Source organism: Saccostrea cucullata, unplaced genomic scaffold (assembly GCF_032062105.1).
Source record: "Saccostrea cucullata isolate Sc308-1 unplaced genomic scaffold, CSIRO_AGI_Scuc_v1 ctg430, whole genome shotgun sequence".
Classification (NCBI taxonomy): Eukaryota; Metazoa; Mollusca; class Bivalvia; order Ostreida; family Ostreidae; genus Saccostrea; species Saccostrea cuccullata.
The window spans coordinates 238,029-264,445 of NW_026930981.1; the positions used below are offsets into that span (position 1 = coordinate 238,029).

Genomic DNA, 26,417 nt, shown 5'->3' on the forward strand with positions numbered 1-26,417 from the left:
AATGATCCACATTCACGTCACAGATGAATTCTACTCATCTATAAATGCCCGTCATGTCATAAAATGACCCAATATATGTCAGAAACTCAGGTTTCAAATGACATATAACTCATGTTATAAATGAATGAGTATAATATCAGAAATGACCAATATACATGTCATAAATGTCCAACATTGTGTTAATTATTGACATGGATCGACAATCACGCATTTCTGCACCATCATTCTCTAACCATTAGCCCATAATGATAAACACCCACGTTTGAAGATGAAAAGTGGAAAGTCCATTTCAAAGTTTGAATTTATTTTGACATGAACTCATACCCAATATGCCATGTTCTTTAGTTACTTCTCCCATTGGTCTGTTCTGCATACAGTGCTGTATGCTAAAAAAACTCCACAAGATGTGCTTTTCATAAATTAATATTTAATATAAATTCAAAAGTGGTGATAAAATGCATAAAGAGAAAAATCAGGCGAGGTCACATTAACATGAATAAAAGAAATATTCACAATTCAGATTGCTCCTTAAATCTTTAAAAAGGTAAAAAATATGTAAATTATGATTTCACATCTTTCAAGGGTTTCTCCTTTTAAACAGATAAAAGATTTAGATAGCATTCAAAAGTATAAACTTAAAAAGTGATGCATAAATGATATGCCAAATATTTTCACTACCAAAAAAAGTATAGCAAAAAACAAAGACAATCACATAACTAAGGGTGAAACGTTTACAAAATTTTGTAAACGTTTAAACGAACAGCAGGAAACGAAACGGTACCATTTAAACGGGAGAATTTTATGTGTTGAATTTTTATGGCTACTTACTTAAGAAACACTAATTTAATATACCATTCTTTCACTATAATGTAAGTTTGAGTTGTCATTACTGTTTATTTGTTGGTTTTTATGACGAAATAGTAGGAAGTGTCAAAAACTGAAAAGAGATAGTAATAGAAAAATATAATACGATAACATTGAAGGTTCCAGTTTACGTTCAATTTTTCAAAGCTTTTATGCCGTTATAAGCATGATACTTTTTATTTTCTAATCAATAAAAAGCAACAACAGGGGTTATGTATTTTTGAACATATACTTGGAAAAATAAAATAATACATCGCTAGTTTTCACTACTCGGAAATCGGAATTAAATATGTTAGACCAGATTGGTTTCTAGAAAGTTTTCTTTAATATTAACATTCGTTCATAACGTTACTGGTATCGATTATAACAGATAAAAAAATGTTTGTAACAGATACGAAGTGTGTATTCTTTGGTAAATATGAAATAAAACAACTTGTTTGCATGAAAGGTTTTTTCTGATAGACATTGATATTAAATTAACCTTCGTGTAAACGTTTACTCAATTTGTAAACGTTTAGAGCATCTAATCGAAACGTCGCCGTTTACACGTGTAATCGTTTCGCCCTTACACATAACGAGTGAACTTTGTATCTGTGTTAAAGATTGAAATCCAGCTGAACTACAAAACGAATCATACCTATAATTAGCTTAAATTAATGTTTCTATAGTAACCTTATTAAAGTTAAAAATATTTTACATAGTTTTCTAAAGGAAGATTTTCCTATGACAAGTGAAAAAAAAAATATCAAAAAGTATTTTTAAGAATTACATCAATATACACATATTAATTTAAAATGGTCAAAGAAATAAAAAAGGGGAAAAAGAGTTAGTTACAAAGAGTGGAGAACTTTTCTTTACTTTTGTTATAAGAAAAGTTAACTACATACAATTGTACACAACAGCAGTCAGAAGTAACAATAGAAGAAAGATGTGTGTTGCCATTCAGAATCACCTGACAATAGCAGAACCAGAGCTGCCATGATGTACATGTAATAGCGATTTCTTCTAATAGCAGTAAATAAATACTGAACATACACTATGAAAAAATAAAGTTTAACTTGTAAATGTACCACTGATTATGTAAAAAAATGTATATTGACTCTGAGAAAAAACATTCAGTCATTACTGACAAATAATGACCATAGCTGCATTGTTAAATGCACTCTAACCCCCCCCCCCCCCCCCCCCCCCCCTTTCAATAAAAAATACCAATATTACTTGTAAATAAAAATTGTTTACAAAAGTATTGGTTTTAAGAAATACCAAAAATTCCTTAACACAACTAGTCTATAGAATTGCATATAAGTCTGTATTCACAACTGAAACATACATATCAAATAAAAGAAATGGATTAAGCCCCCACCCTCGTAAAATGACACTAACCTATCGCACTCTTATATATATAGCATACATTGCATGCTTCATTCAATATACCATTTATGATTCAGATCAAAGGGGGACAAATCAGTCTACCATTCACTCCATATAAGCTGAACACTTCTACTTCCATATTAACATTGCACTGAAAGACTTAATTTGCACTAATGTCGATAAGGAGACAGATCCTGCTGTGAGTGAGGTCTAATTTTTACTCTGTAGCACCTTCCTTAGAATCGCGTTCACTACGTCTAAAGTCTCATCCTCCAATATCACGATATCATATCTCCTCATGTACAACTCCAGACTCTCTTCAACCTGGCAAATGACATGAAACAAAATACAAGTTAAATCTATACTTTTCTTCTTTAAAATTATCATGCTTAACCCCCCCCCCCCCTTAAAATTTAAAGAGTGGGAAAAAATTATCTACTGAGCTGAACTGCTGATAGTTTTGAATAGTTTTGTAAAACATAAAAAAAATATTTAACTATCCAACATCTTAAATACACCTTATATTATACTTTCATGTATGTATATCATTTGAATCTGATTGGTCAAGACACATTTGTTAAAAAACACTATTACCAGCTGAATGATGAAGCCACGCCGTCCAGCGTAGCAACAGTCAATATTGATTGATGACGGGTGATATTCCAAAAAATAGCGACTGCTCAGAATTTATGCATGCATGTTTCACTGTTACAATAAATACTGCATGTAGTTGAGTGTAACATTGAAAATTTTCACCCCTCGAAAACCATTTTCAACTCAGGCACACAATGGTCTTCTTGGGGTGAAAATTTTCAATGTTACACTCAACTACATGCAATATTTATATAATACATTTTTAATACCCCTTCTATAACCTACCTTTACATTAAGAAATCCTACAGTGAGTTTATTTTTTACCCCTACAGCTCCATCAGCCATGTGAAGATCTCCAATGGAATCCCCGATTAGGACGATGTTATTACGATGTTCTAAATTCTGGAAATAATCGGAGTCGTGTATCGCCCCCTCGTTCTTATTAAACACATGAATTAGATCATCCTGGAAACCTGTCATTTGACCCTGAAAAAAAACCAGAAGTCTCTGTCGAGACTGTAGCTCTACTGGTTTATACTTAAAACAAAGGAAGAGAAAAGTACCAGTTGGGACTTGAGACTTTAAATCAGCAATAAATAGAAAAATGATCCTTGCCACTCATCAAAATAAAAACCAATGCACAGAATTATGTATCTTAGTATAGTCTACTTGTGTGCCAAGTTATACTGAAATCAGACCAAAACTGTAGGAGGAGTAGCATTTTGAAAGAATTTCACAGAAATTTCTATTTTTAGTAACCACGGCAACACCGTTCATCGAAATCAAAAACCGATGCACAGAATTATGTATTTTAGTGTAGTCTACTTGTGTGCCAAGTAATATTGAAATTGGACCAAAAATGTAGTAGGAGTAGCATTTTGAAAAAATTTCAAAGAAATTTATATTTTTAGTAACCACGGCAACACCGTTCATCGAAATCAAAAACCGATGCACAAAATTATGTATCTTAGTGTAGTCTACTTGTGTGCCAAGTTATACTGAAATCGGACCAAATCTGTAGGAGGAGTAGCATTTTGAAAGAATTTCAAAGAAATTTCTATTTTTAGTAACCAAGGCAACACCGTTCATCAAAATCAAAAACCGATGCACAGAATTATGTATCTTAGTGTAATCTACATGTGTGCCAAGTTATAAGGAAATTGGACCAAAACTGTAGGAGGAGTAGCATTTTGAAAGAATTTCAAAGAAATTTCTATTTTTAGTAACCACGGCAACACCGTTCATCGAAATCAAAAACCGATGTACAGAATTATGTATTTTAGTGTAGTCTACTTGTGTGCCAAGTAATATTGAAATTGGAAAAAAACTGTAGGAGGAGTAGCATTTTGAAAGAATTTCAAAGAAATTTCTATTTTTAGTAACCACGGCAACACCGTTCATCGAAATCAAAAACCGATGCACAAAATTATGTATCTTAGTGTAGTCTACTTGTGTGCCAAGTTATATTGAAATCAGACCAAAACTGTAGGAGGAGTAGCATTTTGAAAAATTGTTTACAGACAGACAGATGGACAGACAGACAGACAGACAGACGGACAGACAGACGGACGGACGACGGACGCATTACTATCGCATAAGCTCTTCTGGTCTCTGACCAGTAGAGCTAACCAGAAGTCTCTGTCGAGACTGTAGCTCTACTGGTTTGTACTGATCAAAAACCGATGCACAGAATTATGTATCTTAGTGTAGTCTACTTGTGTGATAAGTTATATTGAAATCAGACCAAAACTGTAGAAGGAGTAGCATTTTAAAGGAATTCCACAGAAAATTCTACTTTTAGTAACCATGGCAACACCACTCATCGAAATCAAAAACCGATGCACTATTCTATGTATCTTAGTGTAGTCTACTTGTGTGCCAAGTGATATTGAAATGAGACTAAAACTGTAGAAGGAGTAGCGTTTTAAAAAATTTCTCAGAAAATTCAATTTTTAGTAACCATGGCAACATCGTTCATCGAAATCAAAAACCGATGCATTATTTTATGTATCTTAGTGTAGTCTACTTGTGTGCCAAGTTATATTGAAATCAGACCAAAACTTTAGAAGGCGTAGCGTTTTAAAGGAATTCCTCAGAAAATTCTATTTTTAGTAACCATTGCAACACCGCTCATCGAAATCAAAAACTGATGCACTATTCTATGTATCTTAGTGTAGTCTACTTGTATGCCAAGTGATATTGAAATGAGACTAAAACTGTAGAAGGAGTAGCGTTTTAAAGGAATTTCACAGAAAATTCTATTTGTAGTAACCATGGCAACATCGTTCATCGAAATCATAAACCGATGCACTATTTTATGTATCTTAGTGTAGTCTACTTGTGTGCCAAGTTATATTGAAATCAGAACACAACTGCAGAAGGAGTAGTGTTTTAAAGGAATTTCTCAGAAAATTCTATTTTTAGTAACCAAGGCATCACCGTTCATCGAAATCAAAAACCGATGCACTATTTTATGTATCTTAGTGTAGTCAACTTGTGTGCCAAGTTATATTGAAATCAGACCAAAACTGTAGAAGGAGTAGAGTTTTAAAGGAATTACTCAGAAAATTCTATATTTAGTAACCATGGCAACACCGTTCATCGAAATCAAAAACCGATGCACTATTTTATGTATCTTAGTGTAGTCAACTTGTGTGCCAAATTATATTGAAATCAGACTAAAATTGTAGGAGGAGTAGCGTTTTGAAAAATTGTTTACAGACAGACAGACAGACAGACGGACGGACGCCGGACGCATTACTATCACATAAGCTCTTCTGGTCTCTGACCAGTAGAGCTAATTACAAACCAGAAGTCTCTGTCGAGACTGTAGCTCTACTGGTTTGTACTTATAACAAAGGATAAGAAAAGAAGCCATTGCAATCAGACCAAAACTGTAGAAGGAGTGATGTTTTAAAGGAATTTCATGGACATTTCTACTTTTAGTACTAATGGCAACATCATTCATCAAAATCAAAAACTGATGCACTATTTAATGTATCTTAGTGTAGTCTACTTGTGTGCCAAGTTAAATTGAAATCAGACCAAAACTGTAGAAGGAGTAGTGTTTTAAAGGAATTTCACAGAAAATTCTATTTTTAGTAACCACGGCAACACCATTCATCGAAATCAAAAACCGATGCACAGAATTATGTGTCTTAGTGTAGTCTACTTGTGTGCCAAGTTACATTGAAATCGGACCAAAACTGTAGGAGGAGTAGCATTTTGAAAAATTGTTTACAGACAGACAGACAGACAGACGGACGGACGACAGACACCTTACTATTGCATAAGCTCTTCTGGTCTCTGACCAGTAGAGCTGAAAATACAATTCAGAGGTCATGATCTATTTTTACATCTGTATAAAATGGAAAAAAATGATTTGAATAAAATTATATTTGAGCAAAAAATGACTACTGTAAATCACTTTATTCGCGTGAATTTTATTTTCGCGTAATTACGCGGGTCTGCCTGCTCACGAAAAATTAATTCTTGCGTATACTTGTATTATAAATGTTTATATACAAGAGAAGTCACAGCTCGCAAAAATTTTGTTTCGTTAATAAATACCAAATAGCTAACTCGCGAAAATAAGGTGTCGCGAAAATACAGTGATCTACAGTATACAGAGAACTGAAATTTCCTTTTAAAAAATTTTATAACAAAAGCTTGTTTTATTACCATTAATTATATTTTATTGACGGAATGATTTTACATACTACATGTACAAATCAAGTATAAAACAGAAAGATTCATTAAAGCAATAAAATGTTATTTGCTACTGACCTGAGCATCGTATTCCAGATAATTAGAGACGACCTTCATGTTGTCATGGAGAGTTGCCTGGTGTTTGATGACCTCAATGATGACATCACCAATCCCCGCAGAAAAGATCAGGAGAGGGATCTCATTAGCATGTAACTGGTCAAAAAACCATGTACAACCATCCCTATTAGGAAAATAACCAGAAGTCTCTGTCGAGACTGTAACTCTACTGGTATGTACTTATCAAAAACCATTGCACTATTTTATGTATCTTTGTGTAGTCTACTTGTGTGCCAACTTATTTTGAAATCAAACTAGAACTGTAGAAGGAGTAGCGTTTTTAAGGAATTTCACAGAAAATTCTATTTTTAGTAACCATGGTAACACCGTTCATCGAAATCAGAAACCGATGCACTATTCTATGTATCTTAGGGTAGTCTACTTGTGTGCCAAGTTATACTGAAATCAGACCAAAACTGTAGAAGGAGTAGCGTTTTTAAAGAATTTCACAGAAAATTCTATTTTTAGTAACCATGGCAACATCGTTCATCGAAATTAATAACCGATGCACTATTCTATGTATCTTAGTGTAGTCTACTTGTGTGCCAAGTTATATTGAAATCAGACCAAAACTGTAGAAGAAGTAGCGTTTTTAAGGAATTTCACAGAAAATTCTATTTTTAGTAACCATGGCAACATCGTTCATCGAAATTAAAAACCGATGCACTATTCTATGTATCTTAGTGTAGTCTACTTGTGTGCCAAGTTATATTGAAATCAAACTAGAACTGTAGAAGGAGTAGCGTTTTTAAGGAATTTCACAGAAAATTCTATTTATAGTAACCATGGCAACACCGTTCATCTAAATTAAAAACCGATGCACTATTCTATGTATCTTAGTGTAGCCTACTTGTGTGCCAAGTTATATTGAAATCAGACCAAAACTGCAGAAGGAGTAGCGTTTTAAAGGAATTTCACAGAAAATTCTATTTTTAGTAACCATGGCAACACCGTTCATCGAAATCAAAAACCGATGCACTATTCTATGTATCTTAGTGTAGTCTACTTGTGTGCCAAGTTATATTGAAATCAGACCAAAACTGTGGAAGGAGTAGCATTTTAAAGGAATTTCACAGAAAATTCTATTTTTAGTAACCATGGCAACACCGTTCATCGAAATCAAAAACCGATGCACTATTCTATGTATCTTAGTATAGTCTACTTGTGTGCCAAAGTATATTGAAATCACACCAAAACTGTGGAAGGAGTAGCGTTTTAAAGGAATTTCACAGAAAATTCTATTTTTAGTAACCATGGCAACACCGTTCATTGAAATTAAAAACCCATGCACTATTCTATGTATCTTAGTGTAGTCTACTTGTGTGCCAAGTTATATTGAAATCAGACTAAAATTGTAGGAGGAGTAGCGTTTTGAAAAATTGTTTACAGACAGACGGACAGACAGACGGACAGACAGACAGACAGACAGACAGACGGACGGACGCCGGACGCATTACTATCGCATAAGCTCTTCTGGTCTCTGACCAGTAGAGCTAAAAATTGGTTAGAAAAATTGTACAGCCATTATCGACAGAAAAAATAAAATGTACAGAACAAAAGCAATAGCATCAAAATGTTTGACTTTTTAAATACTTTACAACCATTTCTCACCATAAACTCTAGATTACAGTCTTCTGCCTATGTAACCTCTGTCTGGAAGTTGAATTTTCTATCATTTATCTACTGTAAATATTACCTTAGCCTGACAGTTGAGTTTTCTATTATTTGACTCCTGATTATGTTACCTTAGCCTGAAAGTTGAATTTTCTACCACTTGTCTACTGTATATGTTACCTTAGCCTGAAAGTTGAATTTTCTACCATTTCTCTACTGTAAATATTACCTTAGTCTGGCTGTTGAATTTTCTACCACTTGTCTTCTCTATATGTTACCATAGCCTGGCTGTTGAATTTTCTACCATTTATCTACTGTAAATATTACCTTAGCCTGGCTGTTGAATTTTCTATTATTTGTCTACTGTATATGTTATCTTTGCCTGAAAGTTGAATTTTCTACCATCTGTCAACTGTAAATATTATCTTGGTCTGCTTTGTTGAATTTTCTACCATTTGTCTAATGTTTATGGGTTTTTAAGCCAGACAGATGAATTTTCTACCACTTGTCTACTGATATGTTACCTTAGTTTGGCAGTTGAATTTTCCATTTGTCTAATGTTTATGGGTTTTTTTAGCCTGACAGTTGAATTTTCTACCACTTGTCTACTGATATGTTACCTTAGTTTGGCAGTTGAATTTTCCACCATTTGTCTAACATCATCTTTATTTATGTTACACTTCGCCAACAAATCATGGGCTTTTGTCCACCTGTAGATTAACAAAGATAAAATGATTTCAGTTTTAGCAACAGCCCTATTACACAATACAGTGTATACTGTTAAGAGAGTTCTAGGAAAATCTCTCATGTCACAGATATGTACAAAGTCTCACACATTACTCACCATTCCACCATAATTGGAATTTTTTCTTCCATAGTTAGTTGAGGGTTGGTCTCAATAGGAAAATAGTGATCCCTTAATGCCCTCGCCTATAATGAGAAATGGATTACTAAAGTGAGCAGTCAGTGATCTGGACAAACAAGGAGAGACATGGAAATGATGTTTCCACATAGAAAACAATATATACGGAATCTAGGAAAATATTAAGTTATTAACATGCTCCAATAGTTTTTACTGTACACATGAAATGAAGTTTTAGATGAGGAAATTAAATTGACAAATGATCAGTAATTGTCAGTATGATTCCACTCATCAAATTTAGTATCATTGAATTTAGATTGTAAATAATATATTTACTGCTTGACTGTCCCAGTGACTTGTTTTACAAGACTTAAGACAGTCGCCCCATTATCTGAGGTATGTTCTATTGAGTTAATACATACTGACCTCTTCTTTATAGAAATCTGGCAAAACATGTCCCTCTTCTAGAACATCTGAAAATACAATTACATGGCAGGTTAAATGATTTACATATCTACATCATTAAAGTAGTCTACAAATTTTTAACTTTCTATTTTTAATGAATATAAAGAAAAAAAAATTATAAGTTTGAATGACTTTTTTTTAAAGTATGGTACCTGGATACCAAATATATTTAATATGGTTACTTACAGCTTAATTTTACTGAAAATTTTATCCTTGCATTTGAAACTAGAGTGTTTATAAACCTACAATATTATCTACAATTTTTCAGCACCATTATACTATATTGTAATGAAATTAAAACAATATACACATTCTCGTATCAAGAATTTTAGTATTCTGTGATGTGCTGACTGAAATGACCTGGGAGTTAGTTCAAAATCATACAACAAATGTTGACAAAACACCATGCACTATTTAAGAAATATGACTTTAACTCTGCAAACTTTGCCATAGATATAGTTTAAAATGTCACCCACTTTATAAGAAACAATGGAATGGTAAATATACATATACATATATACAGCTAATGTTAAAATTGGATTAATAGACCAAAAGGAACATGGGATTAGATACTGTACACAGGAAAAATTTTCCCCCGTTTTATTTTCACCCCTTTGGCCCTACCCTCATTTGGCCAAATTTAAAATGGTGCGAATTCAAAGAATAATGTATATTTTCTTAAAAATAACTATGACTGCGTGAATATAAAATGGGGCAAAATTGTTTTTAAGTGTAAAAGGGTGAAAATAACATGGGACGAAAATAACCCTGTATACAGTAGTATGGATTGCCAGTTTGAATTAAATGAATTCATTGAAAAATAGAGGAAATTCAAGGGATCTCTATCAAATCTCAAAATTTTATCTGATAAAAAAGAAGCACACTATCCTCACAGTCAGACCTAATTTATACACCTTCCCCCCAAGTCAGTAGGGGACTACAATGGGGGGAGAATGTTTGTATAAATCACATCACCCTGTGAGGTTTCACATACTATGACAAGTCGAGCAGATTTGGCCTCGGTATGTGTATTTGGACAGAGTTCTATCAAAGTCGGCTACCACCTGAAAGTAAGGAAAAGACATGAAACTGGACATTAACAACACAAAAACTAAACTAGTGAGGTGCCTTTAGGACAGTACTGTAGGTCTATGATGCTTGGTGTAGATATGCTTCAAAGTCAACAAGTTTAGTTTAATAAATTTGTATCACACGTAAAACTTTTTTTTGTCAACACATCCTTTCATGATCATGATGATGTGAAGAATTCTGGGTATGATATGTCATTCAATCTTGAATGAAAAGTTACAGAACTGAATTCTACATGTACCTGCATCAAAAAAATACAGTACTGTCACGTGTTAATGAACTGTATGGTTAGTGATTTACCCTAGCGCCCGTGTCTGTAGTTTGTGTGCTTCATACACTCAGAGATACAAATAAACTGTGCAGAGTCTGTATTCCTATGAGATCATTTGTACTACTTTGCATTTAACAGTAAATATTTCATATTCAATTTTACCGTTTTATTAATCTGGCTGAGGTATGAAACAACAAACTCTTCCACATATACATCTGGGCTGTGCAAGGGGAGATCATCTCTACTTACTATGAGTGCCAGCACACTGTGTGCCATTTTCTTTGAATTTCGTCAAAGTGAAATCAAAATCAGCTGTCACCTGATACAATAAAGCAATTTCTTATAGTCTTATACAGAGTCATAAAAATGGTCCTTCCATTCTCCCTTCTTTTCCACTGTAACATTTTAACAGTTACAATATGGTTTAACAATGTCAAACAAGACTAAAAAAATTGATCAGTAAAACCCTATGAAGGATAAAACATACCTGTAACTTGTCATGGCCATCTTTGATCATATTCTGAATCACTTCTGTGACATGATCAGGACGAGCTATCTTCACATGGGGTAACTTGAGCTCTGGTATCTGAAATCAAAATGATGCTCATGATTACTTCTAATAAGCTTGATAGGTGCCAAACACTACATGTGCATGTATCTTTAACAGAAAGTCAAATCAAGTTTTGTTTGGCTAATGTTAAGCAATATATATGGCAAATATTCACCACTGTATGCAAGATAGTATAAGTACAAACAGCTAAAACTCAGTCTCACAAGGAAATAATCTGAACTGATATTTATTGTTGAGTAATTCATGGCTAATTGTTCAATAATTTCCCTAGAAATTAAGCAGCTTTAAGATGATATACAACTCTATTCCACGTCAGGTGTTAAAAATATAATTGATTTACATTTGTTTTTCTATAAACATGAGAAAATAGTCTGTCCCTTTTTTAACCTGAAAGCAGGTGTCTGCTTACACAAACTTAGGAATGAATGACTACAAATATATGTACTGATATAATGTCACTATATTGCTCGACTGCATGTGGAATTTTTTGTACAGTTTACGTTTAGCATGAGGTTCTCATTTTGCTGACCATTCTTAATTTTTTTTAGGCCACATGTATTTACATTCATGAATGTATCCTGAAGTTACTCATTAAATTGTATTTAATCAACAGAAATCTACACTCCCTCCCCCGACCTAAAAGTTGATCCTGCAATAAGTACAAAGCCAGAGGCACTTCATTGGTAAAATTTCATTGATAATCCCTCTAGATCTATATATTTAAAATTTGTAAGATTATACAAGATACAAATAAACTAATTAAATGAACATCTGTCTAAGGATATTAATATGGCTTATGCAATGTTATGTTAAACTAGTGCTAATTGTAACGGGAACCGTTACAGATGTTCCCCAAACGCTCCCCAACTCCCTTTTCGTGCCATATTCCATGTAAGCCTTATTAAATAAGACAACATCTTTGCATTTTTGACTTTAACAACGTTTTCCCAAAAGGATACCAATTATATTCAAATTTTAACATTGTACCCGTGCGCATGTGAATGCACGTGCGTGCTTATCATTTAATCATGCCTACACTTTCTATATCTTTAAATATACTTTATATTAAAGCATTTAGTCCAAAAGTATTAAGAATCACTAATTCAAGTGTATTTTTAATTTCACTCGTTCCAAATGCACGCATGTGCGTGCACTGCATGATGACCATACCTTCTTGTAGGAGGCCCTTATATCTATCTATGTTCTAAATCCCATCCTGTTTGGTTGAAAACCAAGGAAATTATAGCCATTTCAAGTTTCAGCCAATCAGATTGCAGCACACGTGCATCCACGTGATTTCAAGAATTTTTTTCTAAATCATAGTGTAGAATATCCTAATGAATGACTATGTTTTAAGTTTCAAAGCATTTCGTCAAAAAACAAAGGAGATATAGCCATTTAAAGTTTCAGCCAATCAGATTGCAGCACAAGTGCATGCACGTGATTTCATGAATTTTTTTGTATATCATATTGCAGGATATCCTAATGCATGACTATGTTTTAAATTTCAAAGCATTTCGTCAAAAAACAAAGGAGATATAGCCATTTAAAGTTTCAGCCAGTCAGATTGCAGCGCACGTGCATGCGCTTGATTTCATGAAATTCTTTCATATTATATTGTAGGATATCCTAATTCATGACAATGTTTAAAATTTCAAAGCATTTCGTCGAAAAACAAAAGAGATATTGAGATTTTTGTTTCAGCCAATCAGAGCAAGGCGCACGTGCATGCGCGTGAGTTCGTGCTAATTTGACAGTGTCATATTATTAACACTATTAATATATCCTTATGTAATGAGTTTCAAAGTATTTCATCGAAAAATGTAAAAGTTATAGCTATATTAAGTATATCAGCCAATTCACTCATTTCACGCGCACGCACGTGCATGCGTATGCGCGCAAAATGACCTTCGTTCCGCACACCTACACTACACAACTATTAACCCTAAAAAGGTTTCAGCTCAGTTGGGTGAACAGTTTCTGAGAACACTCGCGGACAAAAAAGTACCGGAGAACAAATAAGAAAAAAAATAATAATAATAAGAAACAGAGTAAAAACAATATGTTCCCAAACTCCGTTTGGGGAACATAATTACTGAAGTAACATTAACCATGTTAACAATGTAGTAATAAGTATGATAAGAATATGTCCTGTTACCACTTGTTTATTAAGTTTATCAAGCACTGAACGACACATTTTTCTCCCAAGTTTTAACATTAAATAAAACTTGAAGCAAATTTATTTATTCCAGTTTGTGGGTAAATAAACATGTAAACAATTCACGGGTCACATGCAATAAATTCACTGACTGTGTCTGTAGATTTAACAAGTTAAAATAAAATATGAGAAGAAATCAAAACTAAGTCTAACGTTATATCACTATACTGAACTCTACTGTACAGTACTATTAGGCCTAGTCTGCGTAATAATCATGATAATATGACATAAAAAATTTTATATACACCAATAGATTTCAAAAAGCTAAATGACCTGAACTTACTATCTATCGAAGGAGAAACTATGAGAAATGAAAAAGAAAACGAAAGAACTCGTGCCTTTGTGCCTACCGATCAAGTTTTACTTTACTCTTTAGACTCAAATATCAAGATCTGATTACTTCTAGAAAACTACATGTATCCCAGGATATATATACATTTTACAACTTATGAGAAAAACACAAAATATGAAATTTTCATCATGAAGGTAAACCCGGACTAGATAAATAAGGTAGGTAGCATGGTATTACATTTCACTTTTCATCTTTCCTGGAACTCTGGTCAATATAAAATTGAAACATTGGGCCTCTGTTGTTTCCTTTTCATTAACTGCCGAAAGAAAAAGAACACAAGACACTGAAATAAACGCCCTCCCTAACAACTTTAACATCAAAATAAAAACAAAATCTTACATCACTCATTTCTGCAAGTTCTGTCCTCCAGACGATCTCCGACGATCTCTTGATCAATAAGAAAATGGGAACCAGTTTTAGAGGGAATGCCTAATTGAAGACCTACAGGTGAATGCTGGACAACTCGCCCCCAAGACAAGTCGCCCCCAAGACAACTCGCCACCCTCTCAAGACAACTCGCCCCCAATTTAGGACAACTCGCCCCCTGTTAAGACAACTCGCCCCCAGGTTAAGACAACTCGCCCCCAGCTTTAGGAAAGCAAATTGGGGGCGATATTTTTTATATAAATGTATATATTTTTTTATTAAATATATTTAAATATATATATTTTTATATTATTTCGATATTTATTTTTATTTTAAGTGTTTCTGGCGTTAGTTACGCTCAAAAATTGTACTCCTCTTCTCACGTGAGGTGCCTGAAACAGAAATTCATCAATATTTGCATTTATGCGGTCATTATGCCTATATAACTTTGCGCTTAAAAAAGGAGAAGATACGATTAATATAATTTTTTTATGAAAATTTTTATTTTTTATATAATTTTAAATATATTTTTTTCTACTTAATTATCTTATTACAGATGACAGATTCCAGTCATTTCTTCCTTATATAGGGACCATGTCAAATTATTTGTTTTCAACTCAAGCTTTCTTGAATTCTTCATCACTTTAAAGTTTTAAGTTGCTTCGGAGCTTGGATACACCAATTTTTTTTTTATCAACTTACTGTATATACGTAATTTTCGAGGCTTGCATGCTCTAATTCTTCATTACTTTAAATATATATGCTTTGGAGCTTGGACAAGCCAATTTTTTAACAACTAAATATACATAATTTTCGGGGCTTGGTTGTCCTAATTGATCATCACTTTGAAGTTCCAAATTACTTGTGAGCTTGGGGATTTCATTAAAATTCTGTCTGCTGTTTTCATTTCAGTTTTCATAAGTTCCCTAAAAGCCGTCGTCAATGGAATATCATTGATATGTCATTAAATAATTAAGATTGTTCAACTTAGAACATTGTACTTGATTTACCTAGACATATTCTACAGATATAAATTTAAAACAATATGAAAAATTAAAACGCATTTATTTGCTTTATCTCGTAAGAAAAAAGTCTAAGGAAATAATAAATATTTTAAACATATACTGTGTTCACTAAATATATATGAAAAAACCCAAACAAATAACAACATATTACACACACAATCGTAAATATTAATTTTATTTTACCTATAATAAATATCAATTATAAATCATGGATTAATCTTGCATTTAAAATGAATTTTATTGAATAATATATATCGTTTTTTTCCTTGCAATACACAGTAAAATACAATGGGGGCGAGTTGTCTCTACAGTGGGGGCGAGCTGTCTTGAGTGGGGGCGAGTTGTCCTAAATTGGGGGCGAGTTGTCTTAATAGGTGTTGGGGGCGAGTTGTCTTGGGGGCGAGTTGTCCTGATTCCCTACAGGTAATTGAAGACCTACAGAAGACCTACGGAAGACCTACAAAAATGGGGGATATATACAGCAAAACTGATATAATATTCTGATTAAGCATGCTCTAAATATATAAAATACACAAAAAAAATTTATAAAAAGAAGTTTTAAAGTGTATTTTTTAAGCTCGGTAAGGGGAACTATTTCTTCTCTCAGAAGACCTACAGCAAGAACGATAACTCGCGTAAATAACAAATCAGCTGTTCACCAAAACATATCAAGAAAATGTAATTATCAGAAAAATGTAAATAAAAAATAATGTTAAAGGACGAAAAAAAATCATTGGAGATACTTTATATATACATACATCAAAGATTAAAAAAATAATAATAATAAAATGCAATATTCAGTCAGAAACAATTCTATTTTGTTAAAAAAAAATAGTATTTAAAATCAGTAAAATTTTAAACACTGTATATAATTTATAATACCATTATATATTATGTCAATCATAAAATCATTATAAATACATACACTTGTATATACGTTATATTTAGTATTTTATATGTGTTTATAAATAGATCAGTATAATATTTAGTTCAGGTTTGAACTGTTGATCATTAATAAAAATTCATAAATGATTTGTGTTCTTGTTATTAATAATACCTAGTAATGTCATTTATAACATCTGGAAATTTTTATAAGATTTGCATTTATGTAGAGAATGAAAATTTTAAAATTGCAGTTAAAAGAATTTGAAGTAATTTTTCAAGAAGAACACAGACATAATCACTTTCAAAATCTTATTTCCCCCGAGTCAAAGCATCATAATTTTTTTTAAAAATATGCATGCATTTCTTATGTTTGATAACATGCGTGTTTATTATTTTATTCGATTTTAAAAAGTTTGTATTTTCTTTTAATTTAATTATTGAATGGTACACCTGGTATCTTCAAGATTGATATAATGTACATGTATATTTTGGCTCAAAATGTAAAAGAAATAAAACCTTATGTTTCATATTATAGTGCCTATTTCTTGGCATACAGCATGTTATCTGGAAATATACATTTAATTAAGTTATTAAATATTCCTCTTGAATGTCATATAAATGTGTTATATTGAAAAAAGATGACCATTTTGAATATTTAAAAAAAATCAAAACGTAATTCATTTTAGTAAGTTATATTCTGAATAAATGCACAATAATTTTATTTGTTTATTCTTGCTAGCATTTTTAAGATATAAAATAAATATTTTTTTATATCTGTGCTCTGTTGACTGCAAATTAACATTCATCAGAGCAAGTGGGGTGTGTTGATAATTGCAATCAAAACACGGATATATCCTCAGGGTGTCTGTGTATACAACAAATTAGTGAAGATCGAAGCCCTTAGTGCAGAGTAATATTGGTTAATTGAGACAAATCCAGAGCATACATATCAATAATTTGAACTTGAATATTTAATATTTATCCCATAAAACATATTAAAGGAATTACAATATTTATTAAATATTAACTATAGATTTCAAGTAGAATATTAATTTGATAAATGAAATAATCATGATAATTATTTATATTTTTAACTTCATCAAAATTCATCATCCAGCTGATTTCTTTATCATAATTCATAATTGAAAAACTCAACAAAATCATTTGCATTTTTTTTATTATGTCATATATATTTATATATATAATTCTTCCTATAAACTTCACAATATAAATGAGCGTGTTGTTGTTTACAAGACAAGTCAGCCAGAGTTATCGTTCTTTCCGTAGGTCGTCTTAGAGAAGAAATAGTTCCCCTTACCGAGTTAAAAAAATACACTTTAAAACTTCTTTTTATAAATTTTTTTTGTGTATTTTATATATTTAGAGCATGCTTAATCAGAATATTATATCAGTTTTGCTGTATATATCCCCCATTTTTGTAGGTCTTCCGTAGGTCTTCTGTAGGTCTTCAATTACCTGTAGGTCTTCAATTAGGCAGGCCGGTGTGGCGACTGACTACTGATCCTGAATATAACACTGTTTTCTGGTTTCACATTTATTTAATAAACATGATAAACAAGCACATAAACATTCAACGATCTACCTTTCTATCTTCTGCTAAACTAACTTCCTATTTTCTCAACAACACAAAAGATAAACAAACGGACAAAAACGGAAACGGACTAAAAAATACACCATAAACTCTGACCTGACAAAAACGGACACATAAATAATTACACTTATGACATACAATAACAATGTCAGAAAATCATAATAAAATAGAAATGAATAGGAAATTAAACATTGTTAATGTTAACACATTCACAACACTCCCGCGACCAAAAATGAATCATGGTTTTAACCAATCTTTGATCTTCTCTACTGCTCTACAGGCGGCTTGTCTCTTAGGTCTCTCTTGTGGTGAGTCTCTAGCATCCGCTTCTGGTTTTGAATTGGTCACCGTGGGATTTTCGGATGAGACACTTTTATCACTTTCGGTACTTTGATCCTTCCTGTCATTGGACTCTGTTTCCTTTGAACACTCGATCGGATATAAAAGATTTAGTGGCCTATTAAGGGTCTTCTTATTTGGAAGTAAAACCTTTCCGGAACGGATCTGTCCATCTCTGCTAACGGTCAGTTCACACACACGTCCTACTTTCCAGGTTCCACGCGGAAGTTCATCTTTAACCAACACCACATCTCCAATCCTTGGCTCCATACTGTGCTGAATTCTTCCTTCCTTCAGTCTGTATGCTGTTCTTTCTCGCAAACTCAGGAGATAGTCATCTCGCCAGGATTTCCAAAAGGCATCAAGATGTTTTTGTCCCTTCTTCCATGTCTGTAATAACTTCTCAGCACTGCTGATGTTAGGTAGATACTCTGTGTCCTCTGTATCTTCTTCTTCACTATCAGGAATACCAATTTTAGGATTCAGTGTCAGGAAGTGAGCTGGTGTGAGAATTATGTTAGAATTTATGTCATCTCCCACATAAACTAATGGCCTTGAATTAACAACTGCCTCAGTCTCTGCTAATAGAGTTCTTAGTTGTTCACTTGTAAGACACAGTTTCCCAATAGTTTTTCGTAGGCATCTCTTCACTACTCCAATGAGACGCTCGTAGAAGCCTCCCATCCATGGGGCCAGTTCGACTATGAACTGCCATTTGATATCTTCATTTGCGATATAGCTCTGCACATCTGGATCCCTGACTGTTGAGGTCCAAATTTTCTCAAGCGCACTATTTGCCAACTTAAACTGGGAAGCATTGTCAGAGATAAGTTCTTTCGGTTTTCCCCATCGAGCAATGAATCGTCTCAAGCCAAGAAGGAACTCTTCAGTCGACATATCTTGCATAAGCTCGAGATGGATACCTCTGGTGACTAAACATGTGAATAGGCACACCCACACTTTCTTGGTCCCAGTGTCTGTTTTCACATAAATAGGGCCGAAGTAGTCGACACCAGTGTAAGTAAATGGCGAAGCCTCATTCACTCTCTTCTTTGGTAAGGGTGGCATTACAGGCATTCTGTATGGTCCACCTTCATGTCGCTTGCATATACTACAATTCTGCAGTACTCTTCTCACTTGAGAACGTCCTTGAGGAATCCAATATGTCTGTCGGATTAAGGATAGTGTTTGAGATATTCCAACATGAAGTGATTTCCTGTGGTAACTGTCTATGAGTAGATCTGTCACATGATTTTTCTTTGGCAGTAAAATTGGTGTTCTAGCTCCTTCAGTCAGGTGGGCAGCTCCAAGTCGACCAACGCATCTTATAATTTTGTCTTCATCCAAAATGAGTCCTAATTGGTTAACTAAGTTAAGCCTCTTTCCTTCTGTTAAAGCACTCTTTACCTCTTTATAGTTCTCATTTTGGATACTCCTTATCCAAAGTAACTTTGCCTCACTCAGTTCTGTTGCAGTTAATGTACCAGAAAAGGACTTTTCCTTCTTAATTTTGCAGATGAATCGAAGTATCCATGCCGATACTCTGACTAATTTAACGAATGACGAAAATTGCTTGTCGTCTATGCTAAACGGGTTCTTGCATTCAGCAGGAGTTTCCGAGCATCCGTGAGGACCCTCCCCCACTAACAGTTTGGTTTCATACACTCTAGATTTCTTGTACTCTGACGCAATAGCTTCACTGTGATTTTCACTTGGAGTTGGATTCCATATCGGCCACTGACTTTTGCTCTCTTTCAGCCATGCTGGGCCATTCCACCACTGTCTGTTTTCTTGCAATATTTCCACTGTACTACCTCTGGTAGCAATATCTGCTGGATTGTCAGTAGAAGCCACATATTGAAATTCAAGGTCACTGCTCTTCTGAATTTCCTTCACTCTGTTCTCCACAAAAACTGTCAAGGGCTTCTTAGTCTTTATCCAATGTAAAACACACTGCGAGTCTGTCCAGAGTATTTTCTCACACACTGTTAGTTTTAGTTGACTGTGAACAAAGTTTAGACTCCTTACTCCAATGAGAACTGCTAGAAGTTCGAGACGAGGCATAGTAATTGTCTTTGTCGGTGCTAGACGAGTCTTGGAAAATACTAAGTTGCTGATGCTTGAATTGGTATTTGTCATCTGAAGGTAAATGGCAGTGGCAAATGCTTTTGCAGATGCATCACAAAAACACAAAAGTCTGTAAGACACCTCTCCTGATAGTCCTATATATCTTGGAATCTGACACTTTGGAATCCCTCCTAAATCTGCTCTTATTTCTCGCCATTGTTGTATATCTTCTTCTGTGAGTGCTTCATCCCACTCAAAATTTTTCTTCCATAGAATCTGAAGAAAAATTTTTGCCTTTAATGTCACAGGTGTGAAAAATCCAAGAGGGTCGAATATTGACGCAACTACTTGGAGTACTTCTCGTTTGGTAACTGGTACTGTCTTATTCATACAATTTCCACATGGCACTGAAAGTACATCCTCGATGAGATTCCAAGTCAATCCGAGTATTTTTAACTTTTCTCTAGCAGATTGATCTTCATCAGGTATAGTCTCATAAAAGTCCTTGGCATTAGATGCCCAATCTCTCAAGTTCATGGACATACTACTGAATATCTCCTTGGCTTCCTTGTATAGAATTTCTGCTTCTTGAATGTTATCAACTCCTGTAATAACATTATCTACATAAATATTGTTTCGGATGTTTTCAGCTGTCTTGCTTTCATATGTACTAAGGTGATGGTCAACAGTTGCCGCAAGTAAGAATGGACTTGAGATCACACCAAAAGGCACTCTGCAAAATCTGTACACTTGTACATTGCTGTCTACTGTAGCCTTGTTAGCATCCTTCAACCAGAAGAATCTAGTAGCATCACGGTCTTCCTCCTGTAAGCCAATTTGCAAGAACGCTTTCTCAATGTCTGCGGTTATTCCTATCTTCTTAAGTCTAAAGCGCATCAGAAGTCCACATAAATCATGCAGCATCACAGGTCCCCTGTGCAAACACTCATTCAAGCTGGTTTTCTTATGTCCTGACTTAGCCGATGCATCATACACAATCCTTACCTTTGTAGTAGGTTTGGTCAAATCTATCACTGCGTGATGAGGTATATAATGCTTAATACCTGTCTCTCTTTGTTGGGATGGAATTTTCTCTATAATTCCCTTTTTACACTGGTCCTGAATAATGTCATCATACTTGTGCAGTAAATCAGGGTTACACTGTAACTTGTGAAGTAGTGACTTTAGCCTTCCATATGCTAGTTCCCGATTTTCTGGTAGCTCAGGACATTCTTCTTTCCACGGCCAAGTGACTTGATATCTTTTGTTTTCCATTTTCAGTGTGCTGTTGAAATTTTTCAGCGCTTTCTCATCATCTGAAGTGTAGGGAGAATCTTGAATCCCAATAGTCTCCAGCTTCCAGAATTCTTCAATGGAAGGTTTAAATGTCAAGCACTCATCCACTGCAGAATGGAGGCAACACTCTGTCAAAGATAAAGTTCCATTGGTTATCATCATCACTTGCTCCTCCTCTTTACTGTAAGCTTCTTGGGTCCTTCCAGTGAGAATCCACCCAAGTCTGGAAGCTAGTAAATAAAATCCCTTTTGAATTTCAATTCTTTCTGGCAAAATCAAATCCAGGTAATAATCATTACCTATCAGAATGTCAATTGTTGAGTTTTCAAAATTCACTGGTATAGTGTCTGCTAACTGAAGATTTTTCCACAGACTTTGGCATTTCAGTTGTACGTCCTTGGGGATAGGCTTCCTTTGTACTGTTCCTGTAATGTTGGGTACAACATTTGCTTCAATACTAAGATAAAGTCTATCTTTGAGTTTCACTTTCAGGGAAACTTTGGGTGTCTTCACAATTTTTGGCTTCTCCGCACCAAAAGTTATGAGGGATATCTTCTCTGTCGTAAGAATCTTCAACTTTAATTTCTCTGCCAAGTTTTCTGTTATGTAGGTTCTCTGGGATCCTGAGTCCATGAGAAGTCTTGCTGGTTCTGTATTTTCTCCATTGTGGTTTGTCACCTCTGTTTGAGCCGTCTGCATCAAAACAATATCCCCTGATGATAATAAACTATTCTCAGAACTCTGAGAAAAGTTTGAAGTCTCTTGTTTGCTACACACTTCCTCGGTCAAATGTGAACTTTCTCTCTGACGTACAGAAAACTTCTTAGGACACAAACTTCTGTGGTGGTCACGAGTCTGTCTACAGTGATAGCATGCCTTATCCACTCTGCATTCCTTACTTCTATGACCAGGCTTTAAGCAAATAAAACACTTCCCTCTGAGTCTCTGTTTTCTATCCTCTACAGTTCTGTACTTTCTGCACTCATCTGTCCAATGTCTGCCCTCACAGAATGTACACACTGGAGGCTTCCCTGAAATTCCAGGCGATCTGCTTTGTCTAAATGATGAGTCCTTAGTGGATATCACAAGAGCTTCTGCTGTAGTATGCTTTTCCTCGTGTACAGGGACACTAGAGGCTTGAATTTCTGATGATTCCTTGACTTTTATGTAGTTTTTCATCAACTCTCTCAATTTCTGAACTGTCCATTTTTCCTTTGGCCCTTTCTGTATTTCAAGCTGGAGCAGAGTTTCTTTAGGTAGCTTTGATGTTATCATTGAGACAAACACATCTTGGTTCACATCCTGATGTAACGCTTCTAGGCTCCTCAGATGTCTCTCGAGGTCATCATTTAACTTCCGCAGGCTTGACGTGTCATTTGTAGCTGACTGTGTATTGATGAGTTCTACATAATGTTTGTTGATAACTGATTGGATGTCTCCAAATCTCTCTCTTAGAGTGGCAACAGCTACGTCATAGTTTTCATTTGAAAGTGAAAGTCCAGAAATAGCTTCTTGAGCTGCTCCTTTCAATTTGCTCTTTAGGTAATTAAATTTCTCTATGTTGGAGAGCTTTGGATTTTTATGAACAGTGGCCTCAAAGGCATCCCAGAATTCCTTGAACTTGATTTTGTCTCCACTGTAAGTAGGAAGTTCTAACTTGGGTAGTTTAACAGCTACCGGGCCCGTCATTGGAGTGTGTTGTTGAATCGACAACTCTTGAAAATGAAGTATCTGTTCCTGCATTCTCGTCTGTAAATGAATCATCTGTTCTAGTCTTGGGTCTGTCATTTCAGCAGGTTTTTTCAGCATTGATAGGTTTTCTTGTAGTGCTTTCTCTAGAATAATCAGCTGATCTGTGTGTTCACTCGCTTCGGTCAATAGAAGAAACACCTTTTCACTGACCTCACTAAATTTCTCTTCTTCACCTTGTTTGGGCTCTTTGTCTTCTATCGCCAATGACCACTTCTCCATTGTCTCTTCAAGTTTAGCACTGAATTCCTTTATACGTCTAATTGATGTTTCCACATTTTTTAGGAGAGCCGATGGATCCTCCTCTGAAATGTCTGCCGTCACAAATTCTTCACTCTTTTTCATCTCTTTATCTATAAGATTCCTGTACCTGGTACAGAGTCCCTTGAGATACGTTACTGACATTTTCTTTTACTTACTTTTAGTTTGGTTAACACAATACGAAAGCTTTTTCGTTCCCTCAACGGTCTCCCGGGTTCCGGCACCAATCAATGTGGCGACTGACTACTGATCCTGAATATAACACTGTTTTCTGGTTTCACATTTATTTAATAAACATGATAAACAAGCACATAAACATTCAACGATCTACCTTTCTATCTTCTGCTAAACTAACTTCCTATTTTCTCAACAACACAAAAGATAAACAAACGGACAAAAACGGAAACGGACTAAAAAATACACCATAAACTCTGACCTGACAAAAACGGACACATAAATAATTACACTTATGACATACAATAACAATGTCAGAAAATCATAATAAAATAGAAATGAATAGGAAATTAAACATTGTTAATGTTAACACATTCACAACAGCCGGTTTTAGACGCTTCTTGGTTTTCAATACAGAAGAGCGTCATACGAAGAAGCGGGAAAATTCAAAAGATTTTGTTTCAAAATCACTGGTAATATGTTTGTCAGAAATATTTGACGTTTTGGGTAGATTTTCGGTATAGTATAGGTATGCAAAGCATAATTAAAGTCTAATTCACAGTTAATCCACAGTATAATTATTCTTATAGTTACCAATTTTCCTGTTATTGTTACTTTCTAATATACTGAAAGCGTTTTACCCTGATGGACATATATTTTATCAAAGTTGACGAGGTTTTTTTTAGTTCTTTTCGTGGACTTTCATGTTATCAAAATGTGAAAGGATATTTTATTTTGCGCTATATTGGTGAGAAGTAGAAGCATTGTGCTATTCATAAGTTAAGCTTGATAATCAATTTGATTCGATTCGCAAGTATCAAAAATTAAGTAAAATTATTCCATTTTAAATATCCTGCATGTGGAGTTGACATGTACATATATATTTTGCATTTTTCACAATTGATTCAATATGAAGAAACAAACTCCACATTCGAACAATTTTTAAAACGAGACAAGTTATTGACAAATAAGTGGATGATACAAAACATCAGTCAGTCTTGTATAGAGTCAACGTACATTTCGCTAATTTTATGGTCGATGCAATTACCTTGTCAGTAAAATAAACTTCTTTTAGGTCGCATGTTGACATATTTTTTATTTAGTTAAATTCTTAGACATTATCTGTACACTGAAATGTATTGCACATTTTCCGTATGCCCAATCATGCCAAGGAGCATATGGCGGATATGTAAGCGCATGTAACAGGGACAATTTATTGCCTCTGCTGGGGATAGTAGTACTAATTTAATAATTTCAAGAGTAAAATTCGAAAGAAAAAGGCCTGTACATGAACATGACTTGTACCCTTCATTGAGAGCAACAGACATGATAAAAATGATTGTGGAAGTTGACGATGAGCCCGCCGGGAGGCTTGGTGTTTCTGTTTGTCATGAAGTTAGTTTGCCATCAACTCTCTATTCAATAAAATTAACACATAGTTATGAAACAGAATTTGCAGACCCCGCTGTTTGTTTACGTTTTTTTTGCCGGAGTTTACTGTTGTGAGAAGAGCTTGAACATCATCAGCGCTAAATGATAAAGCTTCACTGATGTCGAAATCCAGAGTTAGTTCTTTAATCCTTATCATGCAATGCCATGGAATGAACTGCTTCAAAATTGAAAGAGAAAAAAAAGATCTGCAGATGGAGCACAAATTGTGCCCTTGGAAATTCTATAAAAATGTCTAAAGACTATTCGTATGGATATTGTCTTCGCGAAGTGTTTAAAAAAAATAGTCAATTTACCGTAATAAAAACTGCTGAATACTATTGTAAGAATCAAAATGAGATGAAAACAACGAATTTTGTAATCATATGATATGAAATATAAAATTTACTTTTTATTGTATTGGGATTGACATAATTAAGTTGTGAACGAAAAATCTGACTTTGAAAATACAGTGACTGCATCAATGCAGGAAAATTACCTTATTTTCCATCTTGTTCAAGGCTGTATGTTTCAATGGCAAATAGTACAACTTGGCAAGATTCTGAACTCGAAAAACAGCGTATCTATGCATCTGTACTGTGACGTCACAATCACAACGAGATTTGTACCCTCCAATAAAATAATACCTCCCTCTTATTCAATAAACCAAACATTCCTTGTAAAATGTTATATAAATCAATTGCACCTATTAGGCTAAATAAAATTATGACATACAAGAACATAATAAATACTAGTAGGTACTTCATGTCGAACAATCTGGTAAAAAAGTTTAATACTGTATATATTTGAAAAGTTTAAATAAAATAAAAGGATACAATCTCTCTAGAACAAACATTATACTACCGGTATATTTTGTGGACGTCTGTTCAGGTACACTCAAAGAAGCGAAATATATGGGCTGTGTATTGAACTATAAACTATTCTGAGACTTGTCGGGGAGGGGGCGGGGGGTATAGCGGCTGGCGAATGAAAATCTTGACAAGACGGACCAAGATACTTTGTGGCTCTCTTCCTTTGAATGAAACATATGGAGATAACGAACTGTATTCAAGATCAAAAGTCCATAAAACAATACAAATTAGGAGCAGAGCAAACATG

General features: G+C 34.2%; 1 protein-coding gene across 4 annotated transcripts; it reads right to left on the reverse strand.

Annotated features, from left to right (window-relative positions):
* Nucleotides 1-2,123: 2,123 nt before the first annotated feature.
* On the reverse strand, nucleotides 2,124-25,896 carry LOC134230848 (7-methylguanosine phosphate-specific 5'-nucleotidase A-like). Of its 4 annotated transcripts, none has more exons than XM_062712701.1 (9): nucleotides 25,798-25,896; nucleotides 11,443-11,541; nucleotides 11,205-11,274; nucleotides 9,557-9,603; nucleotides 9,113-9,198; nucleotides 8,889-8,978; nucleotides 6,616-6,778; nucleotides 3,115-3,315; nucleotides 2,124-2,559 (listed from the first exon to the last, which is right to left on the reverse strand). In XM_062712701.1, exons 1-9 carry the CDS (start codon nucleotides 25,888-25,890, stop codon nucleotides 2,446-2,448), a joined length of 963 nt encoding a protein of 320 aa, XP_062568685.1. In that variant the 5' UTR covers nucleotides 25,891-25,896; the 3' UTR covers nucleotides 2,124-2,445. The 4 variants fall into 4 exon arrangements, with proteins under 4 accessions (XP_062568685.1, XP_062568687.1, XP_062568684.1 ...); XM_062712703.1 differs by lacking the exon at nucleotides 25,798-25,896 and adding an exon at nucleotides 14,436-14,511 and having other exon boundaries at nucleotides 2,126-2,559; XM_062712700.1 differs by lacking the exon at nucleotides 11,205-11,274 and adding an exon at nucleotides 10,590-10,659 and having other exon boundaries at nucleotides 2,139-2,559.
* Nucleotides 25,897-26,417: the final 521 nt, after the last annotated feature.